At 30.4% G+C, this 14,006-nt stretch overlaps 2 protein-coding genes across 2 annotated transcripts in view; one reads left to right on the top strand and one right to left on the bottom strand.

The window, feature by feature from the left end:
- The first annotated feature begins 536 nt into the window (after nucleotides 1-536).
- Nucleotides 537-9,756, top strand: LOC106463026 (dephospho-CoA kinase-like). The gene is made up of 4 exons (XM_013922996.2): nucleotides 537-867; nucleotides 2,653-2,856; nucleotides 7,774-7,861; nucleotides 8,416-9,756. Exons 1-4 carry the CDS (start codon nucleotides 756-758, stop codon nucleotides 8,717-8,719), a joined length of 708 nt encoding a protein of 235 aa, XP_013778450.1. The 5' UTR covers nucleotides 537-755; the 3' UTR covers nucleotides 8,720-9,756.
- Nucleotides 9,695-14,006, bottom strand: part of LOC106463023 (ATP-dependent RNA helicase DHX8-like) — a 49,262-nt gene continuing 44,950 nt past the window's right edge. The window contains exons 24-26 of the mRNA XM_013922992.2: nucleotides 11,587-11,783; nucleotides 10,962-11,141; nucleotides 9,695-10,176 (exon numbers count right to left, since the gene is read on the bottom strand). Of these exons, the coding sequence (XP_013778446.1) occupies nucleotides 9,954-10,176; nucleotides 10,962-11,141; nucleotides 11,587-11,783 (600 nt within the window). The 3' untranslated portion in view covers nucleotides 9,695-9,953. The remainder of the gene's footprint in view (nucleotides 10,177-10,961; nucleotides 11,142-11,586; nucleotides 11,784-14,006) is intronic.

Here is a 14,006-nt window from a genome sequence, read left to right as displayed (position 1 = left end):
AAGAAGTGACGGGATGGATAATTGCAAACGGGCAGAGATAGAGACGGACAATTGAGTCAAGCGCGGTAGTGACCGTAAGTAAAGTGCGTGAATCGTTATGAATTATAGCGTATGTTCAAGTTAAAGTGACTGTGGAAATTAAGTGTATTGCAAAGTTGTATTGAGAAAGAATAAACTAGTTTTATTTAAGAAAGGACTTCTATCGCTAAAGTTTCATCCGAAAGAAATTATACGGGAAATTAACAAAGGACCAAAGACGTAACAGTAGGAATAAGTTCAGCTGCATATCACAGCTTGAGTCATTATCCTTCTGATTCGCAATCTAGCACGTTAACTGCTAGGCCTTATTTCATCCTTAAATAATGACATTTATGTTATTATTATTATTGTGATTGAACAATGTTTCTTAAATGTACGAACGAATCCAACTGTCAAGAAAGTGCATTTTAAATATTAATTTTAAATGTTTAATAACATCAATTTCCTTTAGTTTTAGACATTGCCAAAAGAGGGATAAAATAAATCGCGAAATTCATTCTTGCTGTTGTTGTGGTGGTAAGATGTATGTAAATTGTAGCGTATGAAGTATTTCGTACATTTCTTTTAATTTTATTAGTTACATCATAAGGTAACAAAAAAAAATCACTGGACTACTTTATTACTTTGATGCATATTTTATTGTCACTTAGTGATCGACTTGCATCTATTTGAAACCTATTTCACAGTTGAATCTTACTTAAGTTACAGTTTTTAAGATGCTTCTGATTGGTTTGACGGGTGGTATTGCCACAGGAAAATCAACCGTGGCAAACAAGCTTAGAGACCTTGGCATTGTCATTATCGATGCTGATGTGATTGCAAGAGAAGGTAAAAACGCATTGTCATCTTACAATCAGCTTATTGAAATTGGTAGAATTTATGGTATTGATAATATGTCTAGACATAATGTTAATAAAAAAGTAATCACTAACTCAAGTATGAAAATTTAATGTTTAATTTTATTTTAATTTACAGCTAGACTGCATTTATTCTCCAGACTTCGACACTGTTAGTGTTATTTGTAAACGTAGATTATTCAAGAATCATAGTAATTAGTATATGAAAGCTGATGTGTATTTGAGCACTAAATTTGGATGTGTAGCTTTCAACAACATTTGCAAAAAAATGAAAAATGTTAACTTAAAATAATGCTACTGTGTTATTGTGCACGTTATTTTTTCTAAAACTGCTTAAGAATCAAATACCATTTTCGTTTTATACTGAAATATTATGTTGTTGTTTTGGGTGGGGGCATTGTAATTCTTATTATTTTAGAACTTTAGCAGCTCTTCTGGTATATATAAACATATTCAGAAGATTCTGTTAATCTTGGAAAGCTTGCATGTGTATTTGAAAATTCTTACCGGGTATAAACTATAATGTTCCAAAAACGTTAAAACAAATTGTCATCAATGTCTCAGTCTGAAAATTTTCCACTAACATTGCTGTGGATATTTTCAGTGTAACAGACCATACTGGGAAGTGATTTGCCTGGAGACAGGGTTTATTTCCAAATTTTATAGATATTGAAACAGCAAATGTTCTGAGGGCCATGCATAAGTAGGGTATATTCAAGAAGTTGGGGAAAAGAATAGAGAAACTGAGAATTTTTAAAACATTTTTGAATCATGTTAACAGCATTTCAGTCAATATCTAAAAAGAAGTCACATTGCTAAAAAACAGTATTATCTAAAGATTCTTTTTTTTATTGGGCAATAAAATACTTGATCCTAATTGTCTTTCTTTGGCACAAGTTTTTACAATAAGTTGCCAAATCATTGTACTTGCAGGGGTGTATTTTTAGTGTTCAGGCATCACAGTCCCTCTGCTCATGATTAGAATCAAGTGTGTGTAAAATAACATTCAATACCAGGGTTTTTAAAAGCTTGAATGATTATTCTGGTCTCTACTGGTAATGGGAACTACATTTTGGATTATTCTGATTGAATTTAAGACTTGATTTGGGCTCAAATATAGAACTTCTAATTACCATGTGATTTTAGATTAATTCCCTACCAAGTTAGAAGGGTTAAACTCTCTGTATTGACTGTTTTACTAGTGATAAAGTTCAATAAAATTTTAATCAAATAACATTGAAGCTTTACAATAACCTTTAAGCCTTTTAAAAGGTTCATATCAGAACAATCCAGTAAAGCTTATCATAGTCACTACAGTGTACTGAGTTGATATTTAATCTAAAGTTTAACAAGTGTATGTAAACATGGTTATATATATACACACACCATTCAGCTTTATAAGAATTGAAAGGTATTCTTATTTTTCATGTTAACTTTTCAGTTTTAAATTTAAAATATTAAAGACTTATCTTTAGAAGGTTTATTGATTTTATTTAATTCTTAATCCTACATGATTCTACTCTGCTTTTGAAAATATTTATAATAAACTAAGCAGTAAAGTTTTTTGTTTACCATTTTACTTGTTAGTATTTATTAATGCACACTTCAGTTGTGTTGAAGGAAGCTGTGATATCATACATACCAGAGTAGATTATTGATACTTAATACCTATCTGTAAGTATACAAAAGTTCTTTTTGTTTGTATTCATATTTTATGTGTGTGTATACAGACATATTTATTAAAATATATGTTTAGTGGTTGAACCTGGGAAACCAGCATGGAAGAAAATTAAAGCAGAATTTGGAGAGGAAATACTGCTACCCAATGGAGAATTAAATAGGCCGTTACTCGGAGAAGTGGTATTTTCAGAACCGGATAAACGCCGTAAATTAAACAGCATCACACATCCACAGATTTACAAGGAAATTTTCTGGAAGTGTTTGAAAATGCTGATTTCTGGTATGTATCATCTTGATTAGAGAAATATTTTTGTCTAATGTCAGTAGGTCATATAATATTATGTAGAAATAGTTTGTTTTTAAACCAAGTGAATAAGTCAAGTGTTTGTTTAATAACTGAATTAATATTTTTATTGCAGTTCATAAAATTACAATTTGCAACAGTTCATTTTACTATCTTTATTGTGGAAAAATGTGAAGGTGAAAGACTATACATTTGTTTACGTGTATAGCAATTTCATTGAAGAAATATATTTACAGTGTTTTCATGTATATATCAAAATTAGTATACTATAAAAAAAAGTCTGCTATGCTTAGTATATACTAGATATTTTCTTTTAAAAAAAGTGATTAGTTAGCTGAAAAAGATAAATGTCTAAGTTTGTGATGTCACTTAACCCTTTTTGTTTAAAATTTCTAAATGTGTTCCAATTTTTCAAAACATATATTAGAGGAAGCTGAGTTAGAGCTGGGAAATTAACTTAATTAAATTGGTCAATTACCTATTAGCATCAGTTTCATTAAGTAGTGTCACACAAAACTATCAGTTAATCAAAACTACAATTAAATTGATTAATGTAATAAAAATAAACAACTAATATTTCCAATTATTACCAATTTTGAATATTCTAACTATCCAGTAATTGGAAATATTAAAAGTACTTCTATGAAAGGATTGCTAGAATTGTAAGGTGAAAGATGTTTGTATAGCTGCAGTTGTTTTTATACTCTCATCTACTTTTGAGAAGAAGCAACTCTACATATAGGTAATGATATGTATAATTAATTCTTTTATCCATCTCAGATGTCTCAAAACATGTGGCTGTGCACATAACATTCTCTTGAATTGATACAAAACGTACCAAGTGGGTATAATATCACTTGGTTATCGGAAACAATGGATGTTAGATGATGAATGAGTATTTCTTCTGATTGAGAAAGTGGAAGTTTGGGGTACCTTATGGGTCTTTTCTTGGCACCTTCATTGTTTATTCTGTGTGCAAAAATAATATTTCTAAATTCACAAATGGTACCAAGATTATAGTAAGGGATGATACTGTTGTGTTGAATCACTTATTGAGAAGAAATTCGACAGTCTTAGTGGGAAATAAGTTTCAATGTTGAAAAATGCAAAGTAATACACTTGGATTATGATAATGTGAAAAGGACTTGTATAAAAGGATTACTAGAATTGTAAGTAAAGTGAAAGATTCTGATGTAACTATTTCAAAAAGCTTGAAGATTTCAGGTAAAGGTTCAACTACGGGGGAAAAGAACTTGTAGTGGTGTGGTTCCTTTATTGAATTTAAGAGAAAGACACTGGAAAAATGTAAAACTTTGTGAACAGTTTTGATTTCCTTATTACAGGAAAGACATCAGTTTTCCAAAAAGAGTGCAAAAATAAGCCATTAAAACAATACCTAGAGGGGCATTCAGTAGAGCACATACCTCTGCCATACAGCATTGATCATATTCGGCTCTCAAAAAATATGAAAATGTGTCTGTAGGTCTGTTGTTATCAACAGACATGAACCATTTTTAGCAAGACAATGAGGAATATTATACATATGTTCACCAAGTTTCATCAAAATGCAATCATTTTTGACTAAGTTATTGAGCAAAAATAAGTGTGAAAAATCAGTCCCCATGTTAACATATAGGGATTATTTGGACTTGTCTGACCTTTGATCCTCCAAAAACTAATCATTTTTAAGTTGGGTCATAGTCCAAATGTATATCAACTTTTGTCCTAATTGCTGACAAACACACATACACAGCAGTGAAAACATAACCTCTGTCCACCTTTGGTGATGTAGGTAATAATATGAACTTGCTTCGTGTGGAGCATAGGAGAGTTAGAAGTAATTTGATTCAGACTTGTTTCAATTTGTTAGAACTTAGATAAACTACTTATGAGGAGAGAAGGTTTGAGTGGTAGAATGAAAAATGTTAGAAATGTAAATTTAAATACTAGAAAGTAATAATTTTAAGATCTAGAAACCTTGATTCTGTTTGTTCTTCATAATAATTATTTTGTTGGTTACAAATTCATGGAATATTCTGCCTGTTGATATGGTGTGTTGTCTGTTAGATTTTTACATGCATGTGATGAGATACATTTAGTTTGACTTTTATGCTTTTATTGTTGTTTTGATGAGTGGAAGGGTATAACCCCATCGATACTCTGTATACTAGTATGTTTTTGGGTTAATACCCAATGTTCCAATTTTTTCAATCCATGTGCAGAATGAATTATTTCATGTGCACCAGTATGAAGGCAATGTGCAGATGTGCACTACCAGTTTTTTGTTGTTGTTGTTTTTGGGGGGGGGGTATTTATAGACCATCAGCCTCATTGGATCATTAGACCATTTTGCAATGCTACCAGTTGGTTATTTGGGCTTTAGGCTTATTGACTGCCAGGATCATTAAGGCCGTCAATGTATTGAGACTCCTCACCACAACTGAGGATGTGCACGGCACTTGATTGGCTGTTGTGCAGCTGTGCAGCTTAGAGGGAACACTATTAACACTTGTTTTTCTCTATATTAATTAATCTCTAGTAAAGTGAATGTTAAACGTATTTCTTCTGGAAATGTGCATACTTGTTTTAAGTAGTGTCTTTATGAAGTACTTTGAAGCATTTTAACAATTTTTCATGTAACCAGGACATCATTCAGTATTTTCTTAATTATAATTTGTGTGTAATTTATCTTGTAGGAACAACTATTTCCACATATCAGGAAAGCAGTCTTAAAAATATGATTTATATATATATATATATATATGTGTAACAGCAAAGGTGTAGTATGAAAATCCAATGTTACTTCTTACAAGCTTTATTCAAGCACAGACCAGAAACAAATATAAAATGGTTTCAGACTCTAAAATGGTGTCTTAATGAAAATAAATGATTGAGAAATTTCAAAAAAGTTTATAAGGTTTAGTAACATTTATGAATTATATTAAAAAAAAGAAGACATTCAAAATAGTTGAAAAAGGATTGATTTATTTACTTTCAGTTAGTATTTTGTGATCAAAAATAGTAACAATCATGATCACTAATTTTGATTAGCTGATTATTTTTGAGTCACAACACTAATCAATTAAGCCAAACAGCCTTGAATTAATTGAAAATAATAATAAATCTTAATAGAAATATTTTGATTACTTGGATAGTTGGAACTATTGCAAACACTGATTTCAATCAGTTGATTATTTTTACATTAATCAATTTAATCATAATTTTGATTAATTAATTATTTTACATAACACGTATGTAATCGGTGCTCGTAGGTAATCCAGTTAATTGTCGAGCTCTAGTTACTGTTTGATTGGAAGATTTAATTGAATTACCTTTGTCTCCTTTTTAATTTTTATAAATTACATGTTTTTTATACAAGTTAGAATTTGTTTGTATTTTACAGTTAAGCCTCCTTTGTTAGATTTGCTTCTCAAAATTTTTTAGTAAGGACCTTTTTTTTTTTACAAATTTCATGCATTTCTAAATACTATAGTTTCTGTGACTAGATAAATATAATGCACATCACATACCCAAATAACTGTACAATTCAGAGACAACATGGACACTTTCACTTTAATTACCTAAATTATTCATTCGTATTAGGAATTGTCTTATATATATATAAGTTGATTTTATTTTTTGAAGCATATATTGTTAAAACAGTATAAAAGCATTTGTAATTACTATATATAATTATTTGGCTTTTAACAAAATGTACAACAGACCCAAATACTAGCTTCAGATTCTAGCTATTTTCACAGACACCCTTCTGTGTGTGTGTTTTTTTTATAGATAAATGAAAATAAATTGCAACAATCATACCATGACATACAACTTTTAGTAAATTAATTTGACACGACTCACCTTATTGAAATGTAGATAATAATTGGCAAATAATTTTCTATCAAGTAATGTAAAGCATTAGTTTCTTGCATTGCAGTTGTGTATTATTATTATTGTTGTTGTAAGCATATTTTCAATGTTATAATTTGCTAGAGGGAGCTACTATTGTGGTTATGATGTAATAATCAAGAAGTTCCTCTAATTCAGTTAACTGAATTATAATTGAGGAAATTCTGGTTTAATTGTGAATTAGGCTTCCTTACCATTGGTCTCAGAATTTTTAGGCCTAAAACCAAGTGAAAGTAGCCTGAAGCAAATGTTAAGGAAGAAATAAAAATTTATTACTCTCACATTGGCCTGGATCTCAATTGGCCCAATGACAGAATACATTACGATATTGTTATAGTTCATAATCTAACTAGAATTTTTAAGACTTTTTTTTTGTGTGTGAGATTAAAACATTGAATTTCTTTATTTTCAGTATGGTTACATTTTTTGTTTTGCAAGTCTAAAACCAACATGGATATTAAAGAAAAATCTTTCTGAGATAAAATGTAGAAAATTTGTTTCATCATAAACATTATGGCAGAGTCTTGACATTTTCAACTTCTAATACCCGAGAAACAGAAAACATCGACTTGAGAGTACATTTTAGACATGTCTTTCTGTGATGTAGCTACTTAATGATAGAAAATTTAATGGTATGTGAAAACCTTAACGGAAAAACAACATGTTAGTTGAAGATTCTTGGAAATTTCAGCTTAATAAGCTACTAGAATCAGAGAGACCTGTAACTTTAATAGTAAATTCTCAATGCAAATCACTTGTATTCTACTTCACTATACTTAATTCATATGTCTTTTTAGAATGTATTTCTAAATGTACTTTAATTTTTTAATCATCTGAACAAAGGCAATTTGAGGAAAAATCAAGCATTGTATAAAATCATGATACTTTTGCATGTAATTTGAGCAACTTATTTTCTGTGATTTTGAAATGTTTCTGGAAGTAAAGTTTTTTCAAAAACTGCCTTTTTTTATGTTGAATTAGGACATCAATATGTTATCTTGGATTTACCCCTTTTGTTTGAAAGTGGGAAGATGGTGAAATATGTGAGCAAAGTTATTGTTGTAACTTGGTAAGTGGAAACATTTGTGTTGAACTGTTGTCTGTGCAGATACAAAAAAAAATATACAATAGAACTGCAATTTTTTATTGACCTGTGTGTGTGTGTCTATACATACACACCTCTACAAGGAAGAAGTTGTTTGTCCTTTACATTTGTGTTTGTGTAACAGGCAGTTGCTGTCCATTCAACTAAGTTTTATCATCAATACTACTTTGATTTAGTTTCTGCTTAATTTTGCTTGGCTTGTTTAAGTGTGTGCTCTTTTTCTGAAGCTGGCAAAAACTACTTTATATCAATTTTAGAACAATAATTAAGAATATAAGTATTAATATCAAGTTTCAGTTAGCTAATTTTATAAATGAACTGTTGGTAGCTGTACCTTAAACCTTTGAAGAATCTTATTTACACTATTATTATCAACTATAACAGAAGTCTATCAAGTTATATTCTTTCCTGTGTTTTTGGTAGGTTTTTGTACACACTCACAAATAAATAGTGCCAGCAGAGAATATTAGTTTTTGTATCAAATTATTTGTCAAGGATAGTTGTTTAATTATTTTTAGTGATGAAAATCAGCAACTTGAGAGGCTGATGATGCGAAACAACTTTACCCGAAATGAAGCTGAAAACCGTATTTCAGCACAACTCTCTCTTCAAGAGAAGTGCCAGATGGCAGATTTTGTGATTGACAACTCTGGAGATATAAATCAGACACACAAACAAGTACATCAAGTGGTCAGTCAGCTCAACCAGTCCTATGGACACTGGAAGTTAAGAGGAATATTGTTGGGAGCAACATTAACATTTTGTGGCTTAGTTACTTGGAGTTTAATATTTTTGAGTCAGTGGTTAACCAAAAATGGGTAACAATTGTGTGTATGTATATATAATCCTTTGGGTATATTTGAAAGTAATCTACAAGTGGATAATTACAACATCTATAAGAACTATCTAGAAAATCACTACATCTTATCAAAAACAGTGCCCAAAACAATAATGATGGCTTGTGTAGCTCATCATAATGAAAAGGTGACAATGTGAATTTCCACAGTGTATTAGGTATTTTATCATTAAGTAAGTTTAATAATTTACAGTATTATCACTTGGAATGATGTAGATCATAACATACTATATTGCTTTCAATACAAGAACACAGTGTACTCATTCTTAACTCTGTGTGTATGCATATCTTGAACTATACAATCCCAACATGTATATTTTATAAAAATACTGATTTTGAAGTAGTACAACTTTATATCACATTGTACTGAGAAATTTTATTGTTCCAACACTCAATATAAAGAACTGACCAAATAAATTGGGTGGAACTATTCATTTTTATGCAAAATACATTAAAACGAATGGTTTCACTTAGTGAAATTAGTTTTTGTATTATGTATAAGTGACCCTGTCAGCAAGGGCATGCATAGTGTGTAAAATGTGTTTTATGGGATCTATATGGACCCCCTGGGGGCTCCATGTGTAATTTGTAGGGTTAACACAAAACATGTCCATAATTTAATGCTATACTGGTCTGAGAATTATAATGAAACTTAACTGCTCTAGAAGAAACTAAAATAACATATAGTTAAGGTTTCTTGCATATTTTCTAGGTTATATATAATACACAAGTGCATTTTAGCTTTTAGCCTATTTCAAACACTGGAAATTAAAAGTCCTGCTTTGAAAAGAAAAATATTTCAATGCATGTTTAGTATGATAAAAGTATTTACCATTTAAATAATTTTCAGATTTTGTGTTCCTTTTATTAAATTACAATCAGTATTATAGTTGGTGAGTAAAAATATTTATTTACAAGATAACTATATACATCTTTATATACAATCTTGAATGTTTTACATACCATACTTTACTGTTAGGCAATAAAGACATTTATCTGTGCACCCCAGCAAGTTAGTATTACTTACCAATTCAAAGTTTTCATTTCAAATCTGATCACTATAATCTATAATACGATTGAAGTTTTATTTTGTTTAAGTGTGAAGTTTTCATAACTCACAAGCTTTATAGGTTTTGTTAATAATTACTCCACTGCAGTTTGACAGGTACTCAAGAATACAATACTTTTACAGTAGACAAATTAGTTTCTTCTCCTCCTCACTCTTGAAATTCTCCAAGCATTGGGTTCTTCGTACTTGTTGTAGAGTGGTTCTAATCGAAGCTGCTTCTTGTGCTTGCTCAGTTTAGTTGGATCGGCAAACTTGAAAAATGCTGGAGCAAACTCCACTAGCCACTTAGGGTCAATTGTGGTCACTTCTCTCATGTATTCTTTGGTTGTCTGGACAAGTTCATGGTATACCACCCTGAAAAACAAACGTATGACAATAATTAATCACAAAACAAAGTATTTAGTAGTACATAAATCCTGATTGAAATAATAATAAAATCAATTACTACTAGACTATAACATAAAAAGATATAATTCAGCTATTGCTGTGACTCGTCAAAATTCAAAAATATCAAACATTTACTTACAGAGAAAAAACACAGTGGTAATAGTATTTGTCTACACAAGCTCACTCCTACTCTATCAAAGTTTGAATTATTTCATATAAGCTATCACAAATACATGTGTAAAGTAATAAAACTGATATTACCATTTCTATATACATCAGATGTACAACTATAAACCACATACAAGCTATCACAAATACATGTGGAAAGTAATAAAACTGATATTACCATTTCTATATACGTCAGACGTACAACTATAAACCACAAAATTTATGGGGAACATTATAAGTAACAAAAAATGAACATTTATTTAAAGAACATAAACATTCTTAATCAAAAACTGTGCTTGGATAGATAAATTGAATAAAAAGTGTTCTTTTTTATACTCTTGATCAAAGAAGTCACACAAATGGAACAGGACATGACAATAGTATTTTTATAAATGAGTGGGGTGGAGGAATCCTTTCTTTATAAATCAAAATATTTCAAAAGTACCACAGGAATTGCCCACAAGGTAAAATAGGCTGCATAATGAAATAAAAATTAATACCAAAGTTTACAGTATTATTATTGATCCCTCCTCCCTTGAAGAAGGGATTCACAGGAATGTAATCCACCTATTACTATAACTTACCATTCAGGCTGTCGGTTGAAGAGGGCACTAGATGGATGGATGTAAACCACTTGACCATCCACCAGGGTCCTATAGCCTTCTTGAGGATCCTTCTTTGCAGTACTTCGAAAAAATCCACTGCAAATAGCCTTCTGAACTCGAGCTGTGTTTTTACCACAGGAAAGCACATCCAGCTTGTGTCTGGAGTGAATAAGAGTATTTTAATATTAGAAAAAAGCATAAACATTTAAATCATTTAACAGAGCTGAACTTTATAAGTGTACTCTCTGGAAGAGATTTATATTCCTTATCCAAACTTACTGAATTTCAAGATTATTATAGAAGTGAATTTACTCCTTTCCCTGCTCAAAGTTCCACTAAAGACCTAGCCAGGTGTGAGAGGTTTAATGATTTAAAACAATAATCCAATATCGCTACATGTAATTAAGTACAGATATAAAATGGAAGTGGGAAATAAATGGAATGACCATTCAAGAAAAAAAATTGTTAAAAGATTATTACTGCAACTGGAACAAATCTCTTGATGTCCCGAGAGACATTAAAAACAAAAATATAACATAAGCCAAAAGATATTTAAGAATGTTGCTGTAACTCAGCTAATCATGTTAACCACACATTAACATACCTATCCATAATTCCCAGCAGCTGTTTTCTTACATCTTGTGCACGTTTCAAAGTTCTGATCTGTACGAAGTTTTCATAACACCACGCATTGGAAAATTTGTTATTTTTCCACGAGTTGTATACTGCTAAAAGAGTTAAATGATCACCTTCTGCCTGATTGAACTTGGCCTTCTTCTGGTCAGCCAGAGCTTGTTTATCCTATAAAATAAAAACTTAAGCTTTAGTGTCTTGGATAGTTGAGTCGAGTCAACTACAGTTATTTCCCAGTGAAAAACTCAACATTTTGTGAATGGTGTAGTTAACAATTTTGTTGATTCAAGACTATCGGGTATAAGGTTTTAAATGTTAGGCTAAGCTTCTTAGTTGACTTTAAGTATTTTACTCAGTTGGTTTCTTTCACTAAATAAAACTAGTTTTGTGTCATTTAGTTATTACCTTTATCTCTAGTTTGGATACTATTTAATTATCAGAAAGACCATTAAATACATACTTGATAGACTGTACATGTCTAAATGTGTTTCCAGATACAAAAATGTAAAAAATATATTAATTGTTTGAAACTGGAAAACCCCAGAAGGAAGAAGTATGATTTGGTTGTATCTTTTCTAGATCTCTAAACGTACACTTTTTGTAGTCATATATTCTATCACACTAAATAACTATACCAATCTGTACACACAGTTTTCTTATGTAATGTTAAAAACGTGCAAAACTGCTAATGGAAACGTTTCTAACATACACACAGCAACAGTAGCAGCTATTTGACTTGGGTCATTTTGTACACTTCACAGTACAAAAATTCCACTCTGTTGGTTTTTAGCACCAAAGATATGTAGAAACTTTTGTCTTCCAATGTGATTGACTTTACTATCACCTTTTTTCACTTTGAACAGCAAGTAATTTGGCAATTTCTATCTGAGTTTGACTGTCCTCCCATTGTCCAGCTATACAGTTTTATGTATACAAGGTTTATTCCCAGGATCCTCTCATTTTCAGCATGGCTGTTTGTATTTTGTAGCCATTATGGAGCTATACCTTTATCTATACATTGGTGTTATGTGCATATGATGTATGGAAACAGTTGATTTATATTCTGGAGGATCTCTGCTTTTTGGTAGACTATGTATACTCCTCGGAAAGCACGCTTTGTGTATGCTAGTTGGTATTATTGGCATTTTAGATCTCAAAACACTCAGGTTTAAGCAGTGTTAGATGAAAATTAAGTAACTATACACATAATTATAGAGGTAAGATTAATATAAAATATATTTTTCATTATTATTTTATGATATTACATATTTTGTTTACTTTATTCCAAAATATTGGTCCAGCAGGCTACTTTTGGATGATATTTTGAAATAAAGTAAACATAATAAGTAATAATCATAAAATAATGTTTATTAAAATAAACTACTGCCCTACAGGTTTTCTATACAAGTTTCACTGGAATGAAATATTAAAAAGAAATTATTTTTCTTTATTATGTAAGATTATAATGTCAGTCTAAATGCTGAATAAGAGTTAGTCTTAACATTACTTTTTTTTTTAGTTAGAATAAATAAGGTCACATGAACACAGTAGAATATTATTAATAAACTTGCAATTAGTCTAAGTAGCTAATGGAAGAGGATGAACCAACTTGTCTAAATTTTTATTTTTAAAAGTTGTTTACATTGCTAAACAGGGTTTAATAAAAAAAACATTCATTAGTTTTAAGTTTTCAAGTATCTGTGTTTGTAAATAAAATGTTTAAGTTACACTAATGTTACAAATTAAAATTCAAAGTTTAACTAACAGGCATGAAAGAGTTAAGCCTTATCCATGGATGCTTCTTTTTTTTCCCCTCCTTGTAACAAATTGATTGTTATGTATTTATTTTTAATATGAACATTGTTTTGATTGAATTTGTATTTAGAAATGTGTGTATGACTTGTAGTATCAGATATGTGTTCCATATAACGAATTTGTTATATATATTTATTTTAATGTCAACGTTTGTTTCGAATAAGTTTATATTTGAGGGCGTGTTTAGCTTACCGTCTTAGTTACGTATGGCGAAACTCCCGCCAATTATCCAAGATTGTAGAACATTCGTGAACAAGAATCAACAATATTATACATTTTCGTATCCAGTATTATTAAAAGGTTCTAGAAAGTGTGTCTCACCTATAAAAACAGCACGGCATTGCGCAAAAAAAAGAACAGAGAAGAGACAGGTCTACTATGAAACTGTTATAACCGTGTGAGCTATAAACTGTGATTTTGCTAACCCTTATCAACCGGAAAATATACTACATTGACCAGGAACAGTTATAAATTTTGAACGTCAGTGAATTCCCATCAAACGTTAATATCTCTTCCAGAATATTACTAATTTCTCATCGGGAAGTAAGATAATATTTTCACTCTGAACTAGAAAAA

Source organism: Limulus polyphemus, unplaced genomic scaffold (genome assembly GCF_000517525.1).
Source record: "Limulus polyphemus unplaced genomic scaffold, Limulus_polyphemus-2.1.2 Scaffold1304, whole genome shotgun sequence".
Taxonomy (NCBI): domain Eukaryota; kingdom Metazoa; phylum Arthropoda; class Merostomata; order Xiphosura; family Limulidae; genus Limulus; species Limulus polyphemus.
This window is presented reverse-complemented; position numbering and strand designations above follow the sequence as displayed.